We start from the raw sequence: 12,328 nt of genomic DNA on the forward strand, positions 1-12,328 counted from the left end.
CATTTTCTTTCTGCTAACATTCTAATGTCATGGGGGATCACACTCCCAAACCCTTGAATTATTCTTAAATTCACTCCTTTGAGGTACATACAAAATTCTCACGTTTTGCTCTCTGGCCCCTTTAGAAACTTACCCTCACACTTATGATGTCAACCTCATTAGAGCTGTTTACAGAATTTAATCAAATAAGTGTAACATGTTAGGGACAGTACAAAACCCATTAGAGGAGGCTCTTTTAAAACCTTGGCATAAGGACCCAAAAGGAATACAGGGATAAGGAGGGGCGACCATGGGCACTTCCAAGGTGGAATCAATCACCTGTCAGGAATGGGACGTGAAGTGACTTCCGGTCCGGCCAGAGAGTATTTCTTCTAGCGAAACCTGAATAACCGGCTTCCCACCTGGACGCTGCAGGGCGGAACGGGCGGACAGCTTCCCCCGCCTCCAAGTGGAGACGCCTCTGTCCGTCCGCAGTCACGGAGGTAGCGGGCCGACGGGCGACGCCCGCGCGCTGGGAGGGGCGGGTACAGGGCTCACTTCCGGGGCGGGTACAGGGCCCATTTCCGGGGCGGGGAACAGCGCATGCGTTGTGGGGCGGGGGGGGGTCGGACTTCGTCCACTTTTCCGGCGAGGTGAACGCGGAAGACCGGGAGCTGAGGATTTCCGACTACTCAGATTGTGGCGTGGCGACTGCTGCAAGATGGAGGTGGGCTTGGCGGCCGAAGATGGTCGGGATGGTCCCCGGGAGCGGCGAGGCTTGGGTGAAGCCGAGAGGCCGCAGCAGAACCACGAAGTGAGGCCTCAGTCCGGGGCAGACCGGTTACCAAAACATTCCTACTGGTTGGATCTCTGGCTCTTCGTCCTCTTAGACGTGGTGTTGTTTTTCTTCGTGTATTTTTTACCCTGGTGAGTACTCTTAACGCATCGTTGAAATGGTAAGGGGCTTAGAGACCATCTACCCCAGTTTGGGGAGGTGGGTGCGGGAGAGGCGAGGAAATTGCATTACGGAAAGTTACGGCCTGTCCACCATCATCCAGCTGGCGAGTGGTAGGATAGGGTAGGCGCGGGAGTGGAACGAAGACCAGAGTGAAAATGTCCTTCCTTGGCACCTCAGTTGAGGGTGTTCAGATGAGGTGTAGAGGAAACTTGGCTTCATAATTTTTTTGTTCTATATTGGGAGGAAACCGGCTGGGTTTGAGTTCCTGCACTACCACGAAGAAACTGGAGACGTTATTTGGCATTTTGGAGCTTTATATTCACATTTACCATTTGGGACCAATAGTAACCAGGTCATAGGGGTGTGGTGTGGCGTGGTGTTTCAGATAAATCGCCAGCTTATCTAAAAGCGATTTATTTGCATATTGCCTGGCAGCAGTCAGCGCTCCGCTAAAGCTACTGTTACTGTACGACGGTTTGACCGTGAGCATGCCGTGCACGGTTATCTCACATGGGTCCAGAACTGGACTCTTGACTTCGTACTCAGATGACCTTACTTTGCAGTGTCCCCATTTCAGTAAATGTTAACTTTATTCATTCACTTCTCCTCCCGGAAGCCTGGATCTCATTTTCTGATTTCCCGCTTTGCTTTATGTACACACCCGCACACTCCAAAACACCAACTGATGAGTCACAAAACTCTCTAGATTCCATTTGGAAAACCCATGCTCTCCATTTTCATTGCCACCCCCTCTGAGAAGACTGTTTTGGTAGAGGATAAAGGAAGGGGACTTAGAGAAGGGGCTTGGGGGAGCAGAACAAGAAGGAGGATACAGGACTGAGATGATACAAGGGACAAGTTCAGGAGAGGAGCAGTGAGCTGAAGGAGGAAAAGCGGTGCAGCTCATTTAGTCATTAAACAGCTCCTTTGGACTTCGGAGCTAATCCTTTACGCACTGTAAGTTAATTTCACTCAGCCATCATGCTTATTGAATTTGTGGTAATTATGTCTTCTTCTCTCACCCCCAGCCCCCAATTTTGGCAAAAATTTGGGCATAAACTCACTGTTGGTGAGGCCCCATTGTCTCTGATTCCTTGGATTTCTTGAATGGTGTGGCCGAGGGTTCAGTGGGACCAATGGAAGATGGGTGTTTCTGTAAAATCCTCTGTCAAGTCATTTGTAAAGGAGAATCTTTCCACCCACTCCTCCTGATATTTGGTAGAGTGATACTTCAAATGCAGTGTTTTTTTGTTTGTTTTTGTTTTTTTTTAATGATCTGAATTTTCAGCTCTGGATAGAAAATGGAAGACTTATAAAGAATAGTCAGGCCTTTTTTTGCTCTTATCAATATGAAAATCATTTAGGAATAGGCAAATGACTAAGACAATCAAAGTTTTCAAAAGTTGGCATAAAGTATTTAAAGGGAAAGAAAAAGGAAACATTGTTGACAATTATTTGGTTTTTACAGAATGGTTTGCCTGATACCTAAATTAAGAATTTTGGCTCCTGGAGTGGATCCTGAAAATGACTACAAACTTCTTGAACAAAGAAGGCAGGATTGTGAACCAGAAGAATTTCAGACTCTAAGGGACCTTCATTTCATTTTACACATTCTGTTATTCTTTGCGGGAACTATATTAAATGGGTAATGATCTCAGCCATTCATAGCTAAGTTCTTAAAACTCGGCTCTGATTCACATTTTAAAACTTTTTACACATTATTTGGTGGCTTTACAGGGGCTGAACATAAAAAGTATTTATACATGAAGGTTTATTATACTTATTAGGAAATAGATTGTTTTTCCTTTAACATTTTAAGGGTTGGCCAAGGTTTAGTATGATGCAGATAATATGGTGAAATAATAAGGTGAAATATTTAGAAATAAATTATACAAAAGCAAGGGAAGAATTTTGAAAAAAGGAGTTAAAAGCTATACAGAAAATGCAGGCCCACAATATATTTGCTGTAAGTGCCAGTTTGATTTTTAGATTAAGTGGACCTCTGTTATGGTTGCTAGGTTGGTACAATCTTAGAGAAAGTATATAATATCCAGTAATGGAAGGCTAGAGTGCATGGGGTCTTACCTGGATGCTTCCCCTCACTTTTAAGCTCTTGAACTCTGTAAAGTAGGACTGTGTGTTTCAAACCTAATTTTTATTGTGGTTGCATTAAGAATGTTTGTGGCCAAAACATGTTTATTATAATGTCTGTAACTTACTTTAATACTCCAGCAAAGTCACCATATTTACTCTTTAAGCAAATGTTTGAGCACTTACTGTGGGCCAGGTACCGCACTGAACGAAACAGACAAAAATCCTTGCCTTTATGGAGCTTACATTCTTTTTTATATAAGTATGTTAACAAGAATTTATTTCCCAGGAGTGATCAGCTAGTATTTAGTCAAAAAGGTCACATTCCCAAAGCAGCTACTATAAGCCCTTCAGAAGCTATTCCTATTATATAACAGATGTTAGAAATGGGCTCTTGTCCTTGAAATTGGTGACATTTTATATATTGGAATTGCCTAAATATTTTCCCGTCCCTTAGAAGCAGGGCATAGATCTGGTAAACTCTACATCCTCTGTTCTTTAGAATGGCATTTAGGGTTAGTGTGAAATCTGGGATTGATTTTGGAGGCTTTTAGCCTAATGCTGACTATAAGTTTAACAATTACGCCTTCAGAGAACCTAACAAACCTGCCTGAGGAGAACTTTTTAGGCAAGGTTGAAGCATCTAGAGAAACAGAACTGGGATTTCATTGAGGGTACCAAACAGATTGTATGAATTGTTTTGTGCTACTTGCTAGTAATTTTGTCCAATAAATGTTGATTATACAGGTAAATTGGGTCTGATTTCCTTTCATTTTAACAAATTACTTGTGTGTTAGGTCACACACAAAGATTTATAATCCATACTACCTTTCTGAGCCTAGAATCAGCCTTCTACCACAACTATTGAATATTCTGAAAATTTCTAGTACAGGGAAGATACTACTAAGAAGAAAGATTGTAGTATTGTGACATGACTGTAAATGGTATCCAAAATGGTGGCAGTATGAGGTTTGAATATTTCCTACAGATGAAATTGTGCCTACCACTGAACTGTGCCATCTCAGGGTAACATAGTATACTTGAAGGCTTTTAACTGGGTAAATGGGACACCAAGAAGAATTGGCAAACTTGCTGTGATAAAAATAGAGACATCAAAAGTATTTACATCAATGTGATTTTAGTCTGGTAAATTCCTTTGTAAATTTCATATAAGTGAAATGATTGTTTCAATAACCGTTTGAAATCAACTGGCCAATGAGCAATTGTGAGGAAGTCTTTAGAGTTCTGTTAACCTGAAAATTTTAGGATGTAAAGTGCTCCATATACCTAGTCCCTACATGTAATGGAAATACATTCAGAGACTACAGAATATTTAGTAAGGGCATTTAATGTAGAGGTAATTATGCTCTAGGAAAAGGGTCATCAAACTACACTAATGGGCCAAATCTGGCCCACTTGCCTCTCTTTAAAGGCCTGTGAGCCAAGAATGATTTTTAACATCTTAAAATGATTGAAAAAAGTCAAGACTATTTCATGATGTGAAAATGATGTGAAATCCAAGTTTCAATGCTTATAAAGTTTTACTGGAACACAGACATGCCCATTCATTTGCATACTGTTATGTAAATGTTACCTTACAGCTGTTTTCACACTACAGTGGCAGAGTTGAGTAACAGAGATCCTATGGTCCACAACGCCTAAATTATTTACTATCTGGGTCTTTAAAGAAAGTTTGCCAATTCCTGTGGGAACGCTCCTAGGCCTTGAGGGGGTTGAACTCTTAGGAGTCTTCTGTGATAAATTTTTTGATCAGTGATATTCCAAGTTCACCCCTTAACTTTAAATTGACTTACATTTCCCATAAAATATATAATTCACAGAGGTGAAAGGAAGCCACAGTTTATGAATGCAAAGAAAAGTCCCAACCATATTAAATTAAAAATCAGTTTATCCCCCCCAAAATTTTGAATCAGAAGAAACTGACTTCACAGAAAGATACTCTGAAGTATTTTGAACATTACAATCGTTGGCTGTGTTATTTTAAAAGTTATAATAAGCTTATAACCAGAAGAAAACATCTATAAAAATAGACACCCTAGAAACAAAAAATTCACATGTGCATGATTAGTAAATACATAATCTATATTTGGAGTGTTGAATCAACAAAAACAAATGGTCAGTTTCTAGTCTATTAGTACTATAACATGATTCAGGAGGTTTCAACTGGACAGTACTTTAAAAAGAGCCCAAATTGGACGTTTCTATTTGATATTTGCAACTCAATTGTGAGTTGAATCCCATACAAATCTATGAGATTATTTATAAGTATCAGAAATCAGTTTAAATGTTTCAAATAATACATTTTCAACTGGACAAAACTACACAAAGTTTTTGAAAGCTATTAAAAATACTTGAAGCTCATTTTTCTAGTATTTTACAATGTTATAAAAGCAGTAATTAAATACAGTGACATTTCAAACACAATTTTACAAATTTACAATATTTACAAATCCCCCCATACTAAAAGCTATGTTAAAAAAAAAGATTTCTTAAAAGATAAAATTTTATTTAGTTGATATTCAAGTATTTCTAAATTAAGAGAATATAAAGTAATAATCACCTACTGTTATAGCTAGAAAAGGCTATTAAAAACTTCTCTAGGTGGAAGACAAAATATGGCCAAGATTTGATAACTCTGAGCTTAGACTTCTACAAGCAATTACTTTCTACTTACCTAGAAAATAAGATTCATTTACATTTTGGAATATTTTAACAATTTATGGGATTGGTCAAGATATTAAATTTACTAATTAGTTTATGGAATTATTATGTTTTATATATAAAATTTAAATTCTCAATTCTCTAGTGTGGACAATATAAAACTATTCTAAACTACAATTAGTTTAGCAGCTTAGTACAAAATTAAATGACAACTATGAAATAAGGCAATTACTTATTTTCACTTGTAAGGTCATCATAATAATGGAAAATCCCTTTTTTTTTTTTTTAAAGAAAGACTTCTCCATGAAAATAGGTGGGGTAAAAATTAAATTATTTGTTTAGGAAAAAGGGGGGGATGCTCAAATTAATACATTTCATTAAAAATTAAATCTATATGAAAGGCAAAAATTTAATCTGGAAACCCAGAAAGATTTTCAAATTCAAGAATATGAAAATTACTAAAATGGGCTGACAACCTACAAACAGGTAATATTATAGCAGGGAAAATTTAGGCAGTCACAGTGATATTCTTAAAAAGAGGACTATAGGTTAATTCCTAACACTGGTTATTAGCAGCCCAAAGTAAACCAAACCAAAATAAAAACCTTTCACATTTCATATAAAATTAGAAAAAATGTAACAAGATAAATAAATATACTAAAGTGAAGTATTTTTAGCTTACATGACTGAAGTAATGTTTATGAATGCATACAACAAAGGATATTCTGAAGATAAAAATTCTAGGAGCAAAACTGTCTTCTCTTCTGACCTTGAGAATTTAAAAATTGTTTTATCATTAAGGCTTTTTTCCCCCAAATGCCATCAATTTCATGGGTCGATACATTTTAAGACACTTAAAGGGATCATATGTAGTAGACTATCACAGAAGTCAAAAGCAAATGGGTGAAGTCCTCTTTTGGCTCCCCATTAGAAAGTGCTTCCTCACAAAGCAAATATTGCTTTGACTACACAAGCTACATATCATCTATCTTTCAGTTAGCAGAGTTTACCAATCTACATATGAGTACTGGTTAGTTTAATACCTATGGGTCTACCAGTCAGAAAATAAAGGGACAAATTACATTTTTACTCAACTGCAGCATATGATAAATGACTTTCTGCATACCCCCGGATATTCTATTTTTTGAGGCATGCCAAGACTATTCAGAGGGAATTCCAAAATATCCAATAAGTAGATCTTCACAAAATAAAATATCTGTATAGAAAGTTAAAGTGATAATGAGTTAAATATTGCCATGGTTTTAATTTCATATAGCACTAGGTTTGGTCATTTGATTCCTAGTTAATGGCCTCAGAAGTAAAAGCCTGTCGGTTTCATCATTTATCTATTACAGTGTATACCAGGTTTATGTCTTTGCTTGGAAGGGCAGTTTGAACCAAGACTACTATGTAACACAGGCCCTAGCCCTCTTTCATTCTGAGAAAGTGAATTATCATTACAAAAGCCACTGCTCTCTGGAAAACAGAGCTTGGGCCTCTGATGGTATTTCAATCTATATGTATCAGTCATGCAGTTATCCACTGAAAAATAGGTAGTTAATGAAACTGTCTCATTTGGACAGGTAGAACTAGAGTCTATTTCTGGCTGGCAAGAAGCACCAACAGCTGTACCCGAGTCGGCCTGAAAATCATTAGCTGAAGAGCTGGACGGGGTGTTTGATGTGTTGCCGACATACTCTTTTGCTTGAAATGTTTCCTTAGGTCTTTCATCATTCATATGTGTACTCACTTCTAAACCTGGTTCTGAAGCTGTACTTAAACTGTGCTTTGGAAGACTAGAAGAATTAGCTTTAAACATCTCTGTTGGTTTGACAGCAGGTGGAGCATCATTTTTCTCTGACTGTGGCACATCATTTTCCTCTGACTGTGGCACACTGGTTATAGCATATTTCTTTGGTGGCAGAGGGGGTGGGGTATTCTGGCAAACAAGTTCTGGCATCTGACGACCATCAGATCTGCAGGTTGACTGAATGAGATGTTCCCTGGATAGAGAGTTCTCAGAGTAACACTGTTCTATCGTATTTTGCTGCTGGATGAGGGGAGCAGTTCCTGGCTTCAACCCCACAGTTCTCATGTGTGAAGACCACAATGAAGATGGTGAGACTGTTCCATTACTATTCACTCTCTTTGCAGAAGCAGAATTATCATCAACGTGAAAAAGCAAACCTGTTCCCTCAGAATTTTCTATATTAAGCCACTCAGAAAATTTGCATTCACTTGCTTTTTCAAGTTTCTGTTCATCTGACTGGTGGGTATGCTCTCTTGCTGTATGGTCCTTGAGTATTTGTGGATTGGATGAAGGGAATAACTTTCCATTGGTTTCACGTATATGTGACCTGAAAAATAAAAACAAAGCTAAAACGCCATACACAAATATGCAAAATTAGAGGGAAAACAAACATTTGTAGTTTAACTTCCCAATACAGCACTTATGTTATTTGTGTAACATAGCAAAAATGGAAAGATATTTGCAACCATTAACAATTTACACTCTCTGAATCCAAAATCTTTATGCCAGAATACATAAATGTTTATTAGAAACATCCGTCATTACCAAGATCAGATTTATAACCAGAAGTATAGTTAAAAAAGCAAATTTCAGGGGCTTTCCTGGTGGCACAGTGGTTGAGAGTCCACCTGCCGAAGCAGGGGACACGGGTTTGTGCCCCGGTCTGGGAAGATCCCACATGCCGCAGAGTGGCTGGGCCTGTGAGCCATGGCCGCTGAGCCTGCGCTCTGCAACGGGAGAAGCCACAACAGTGAGAGGCCCGCGTACCACCAAAAAAAAAAAAAAAAACAAGCAAATATCAGAGAATTCCCTGGCAGTCCAGTGGTTAGGTAGGACTCGGCGCTTTCACTGCCCAGGCGCAGGTTCAATCCCTGTTTGGGTAACTAAGATGCCACAAGCCACACAGTGCAGCCAAAAAAAAAAAAAAAATTCAACTTAAAAACATTGAAATTACATTTATTGTGATAAAATGTAGCATAGACTTAAGAAAAATGTTACTAGCAAACAATTCAATATTCTAAAACACTTCCCACCCAAAGTTTATAGCAATACAGGTACTTTAATTTTGATATATAATGCTATAAGGATAGTATACTAATTAAAAATAATTTGGTTAATCAAAGACTACCTTTATTTAAGTAATAGTTATCTTCTAAGGTGAAGAAAAATGATATCACATTGCAAATTATTTATCTTCATATGATTAAATTATTTTTCTCATGTGAATTGCATAAAATTCAATTAGAGCACAAAGATGAAAAGAGTTGAGGCTCTGCTAAGTAGATAAGAGCTATATTCAAATCTCAACTCCGTTGCTTTGGCCAAATTACTTACTCTAAGCCCCAAATTTTCTCTTTTGTAAAATACCATACATCTCAAAAGAATGCTGTGAGGTTTAAAACGAACAGTCATATATTGTACAAGGTACTTTGTAGGCCCCCTATCATTAAGGTTTACATCCTTTTAATGATCCCCAATAAAACATGCATCATAATACTCTAGACCAGCAGTCCCCAACCTTTTTTGGCACCAGAGACAAGTTTTGTGGAAGACAATTTTTGCACTGACTTGGGAAGGAGCGTGTGGTTCAGGCGGTAATGCGAGAGATGGGGAGCGGCAGATGAAGCTTTGCTCACTTGGCCGCCACTCACCTCCTGCTGTGCGGCCCAGTTCCAGTATCAGTCTGCAGCCTGGGGCTTGGGGACCCCTGCTCTAGACCCATTGCTTTCAGAGTAGTGACAGGTAGTATGCCTTTCTGATAAAGAGTTCCTATAATACATGCATTTAATTTAAAAGATTTTAGTATTCCAAATAGCTAGGATTACCTTTTTATCAAAGGATTTTTTATTTGTAGATATGATTCTGGGTGGGACTCATAAGATTTATAGGCTACTTCCAGGTTCTTGAGTTCTTTTCTAAAGCCTGAGGAAGGGAATGAGAAAAAATTATTTAAGTGATCTTTTAGAATTTACTCCATCTATACTTCTCCATAATTTACAAAAGATTTTCTATAATCAGGTAATTCTCTTCCAAATTAACAGATGAAAACTAGTTCTTCAAGCCTCAGCTCAAATAATATCTCTTTCCTGAACCCTTTATACAAAATCAATGGCTCTTTCCTCAATTTTTTTTTTTTTTTTTGGTACGCGGGCCTCTCTCTGCTGTGGCCTCTCCCGTTGCGGAGCACAGGCTCCAGACGCGCAGGCCCAGCGGCCATGGCTCACGGGCCCAGCCGCTCCGTGGCATCTGGGATCCTCCCGGACCGGGCACGAACCCGAGTCCCCTGCATCGGCAGGCGGACTCTCAACCACTGCGCCACCAGGGAAGCCCCTATCCTCAATTTATTATCTCTTGAAAATGTCAGCAATCCCCAAAAAGTGTTATTCTAGATGGGTCGTGTGGAGCTGTGCTTCCCCTGTTTACTCTTTACTGACAAAATGGTGGGAAAATGCTACATTTGGAGACAGATGGCTTGAGTTGAAGTTTGGATTCACAGCTTATTGGTTGGTAACTTTATATTCCTAAAACCAACTTTACAAACTTATACCACCTTACAGTCTAGGTTTCTACCTTTAAGTAATGAGATGCTGATATCTATTTTACCAACGTCACAGAAATGTTAGGAACATCAACTGAATTTAAATGGGTGGGAGGGTATTATGATAACATAAAATGTTATCCCACCACTAACTAGCTTCCATTTATTGACTGCTTACTCAAGTTGTAAGAAGTTGATAATAATTATTTCATTTAATTTTTACAACTGAACACCTTTTTACTTGAAAAGACAATGAACAAACTTCAGTTATTCAGACTTGAGTATGTGTCAGAAATTTTCTTGAAAATAAAAGAAGTGAAACTGTCACTTCGAATAAAACAACTGGCAGTATTTATTGCCAATGATAAAATTTAACCTTTTAGATGAAAGTAAGAGTTTTGGAAAATTTGTATTTACCACCATGAGTTCTGTACTTTTCCAATACTTATAAAGACTTCCTGATAATATCTGTGGTGATGTTTTAAAATCTGTTCTTTAAAAACATATAGAGAGGGCTTCCCTGGTGGTGCAGTGGTTCAGAATCTGCCTGCCAATGCAGGGGACACGGGTTCGAGCCCTGGTCTGGGAAGATCCCACATGCTGCGGAGCGACTAGCCCCGTGAGCCACAATTACTGAGCCTGCGCGTCTGGAGCCTGTGCTCTGCAACAAGAGAGGCTGCGATAGTGAGAGGCCCACACACCGCAATGAGGAGTGGCCCCTGCTTGCCGCAACTAGAGAAAGCCCTCACACAGAAACGAAGAGCCAACACAGCCATAAATAAATAAATATATATAGAGAGAGAGAGAAAAATGGGACTTCCCTGGCAGTCCAGTGCTCAAGACTCTTCAATCCCACTTCAGGGGGCATGGGTTCAATCCCTGGTTGGGGAACTAAGATCCCGCATGCCGTGTGACACGACCGAAAAAAAAGGATATATAAAAAAATGTATCCAGATAAATGACCTGGAAAACAGAATGGTGGAATTCACTGCTGCGGAAGAGAATAAAGAAAAAAGAATGAAAAGAAATGAAGACAACCTAAGAGACCTCTGGGACAACACTAAATGCAACAACATTCGCATTATAGGGGTCCCAGAGGAGAAGAGAGAGAGAAAGGACCAGAGAAAATATTTAAAGAGATTATAGTCGAAAACTTCCCTAACATGGGAAAGGAAATAGACACCCAAGTCGAGGAAGCTCAGTGAGTCCCATACAGGATAAACCCAAGGAGAAACACACCGAGACACATAGTAATCAAATTGGCAAAAATTAAAGACAAAGAATAATTATTGAAAGCAGCAAGGGAAAAATGACAAATAACATACAAGGGAACTCCCATAAGGTTAACAGCTGATTTCTCAGCAGAAACTCTACAAGCCAGAAGGGAGTGGCATGATATACTTAAAGTGATGAAAGGGAAGAACCTACAACCCAGATTACTCTACCCGGCAAGGATCTCATTCACATTCGATGGAGAAATCAAAAGCTTTAGAGACAAGCAAAAGATAAGAGAATTCAGCACCACCAAACCAGCTCTACAGCAAATGCGAAAGGAACTTCTCTAAGTGGGAAACACAAGAGAAGAAAAGGACCTACAAAAACAAACCCAAAACAATTAAGAAAATGGTCATAGGAACATATATATTGATAATTACCTTAAACGTGAATGGATTGAATGCTCCAACCAAACGACACAGGCTTGCTGAATGGATACAAAAACAAGACCCATATATATGCTGTCTAAAAGAGACCCACTTCAGACCTACGGACACATACAGACTGAAAGTGAGGGGATGGAAAAAGATATTCCATGCAAATGGGAATCTAAAGAAAGCTGGAGTAGCAATACTCATATCAGATAAAATAGACTTTAAAATAACACAATAATAGTGGGGGACTTTAACACCTCACTTACACCAATGGACAGATCATCCAAAATGAAAATAAATAAGGAAAGCTTTAAATGACACAATAGACCAGATAAATTTAATTGATATTTATAGGACATTCCATCCAAAAACAGCAGATTACACTTTCTTCTCAAGTGTGC

The 12,328-nt window shown here is 38.7% G+C and overlaps 2 protein-coding genes and 1 long non-coding RNA gene across 4 annotated transcripts in view; 1 reads left to right on the forward strand and 2 right to left on the reverse strand.

Annotated features, from left to right (window-relative positions):
- The window catches only part of LOC309961332, a 75,870-nt gene extending 75,420 nt beyond the window's left edge, over positions 1 to 450 (reverse strand). For both annotated transcript variants that reach the window (XR_014326176.1, XR_014326177.1), the window contains exon 1: positions 319 to 450. This is a non-coding gene — a long non-coding RNA (uncharacterized lncRNA). The remainder of the gene's footprint in view (positions 1 to 318) is intronic.
- Positions 451 to 624: 174 nt separating this feature from the next.
- On the forward strand, positions 625 to 3,774 carry ARLN (allregulin). The gene is made up of 2 exons (XM_082838477.1): positions 625 to 906; positions 2,406 to 3,774. Coding segments are annotated over exons 1-2 (207 nt in total). The 5' UTR covers positions 625 to 700; the 3' UTR covers positions 2,407 to 3,774.
- Positions 3,775 to 5,053: 1,279 nt separating this feature from the next.
- Positions 5,054 to 12,328, reverse strand: part of USP53 (ubiquitin specific peptidase 53) — a 64,245-nt gene continuing 56,970 nt past the window's right edge. Inside the window, exons 15-16 of the mRNA XM_082838468.1 lie at positions 9,566 to 9,662; positions 5,054 to 8,067 (exon numbers count right to left, since the gene is read on the reverse strand). Coding sequence (XP_082694594.1) covers positions 7,053 to 8,067; positions 9,566 to 9,662 — 1,112 coding nt within the window. The 3' untranslated portion in view covers positions 5,054 to 7,052. The remainder of the gene's footprint in view (positions 8,068 to 9,565; positions 9,663 to 12,328) is intronic.

The sequence above is a fragment of the Leucopleurus acutus genome, assembly GCF_964270905.1.
Source record: "Leucopleurus acutus genome assembly, chromosome: 4".
Classification (NCBI taxonomy): Eukaryota; Metazoa; Chordata; class Mammalia; order Artiodactyla; family Delphinidae; genus Leucopleurus; species Leucopleurus acutus.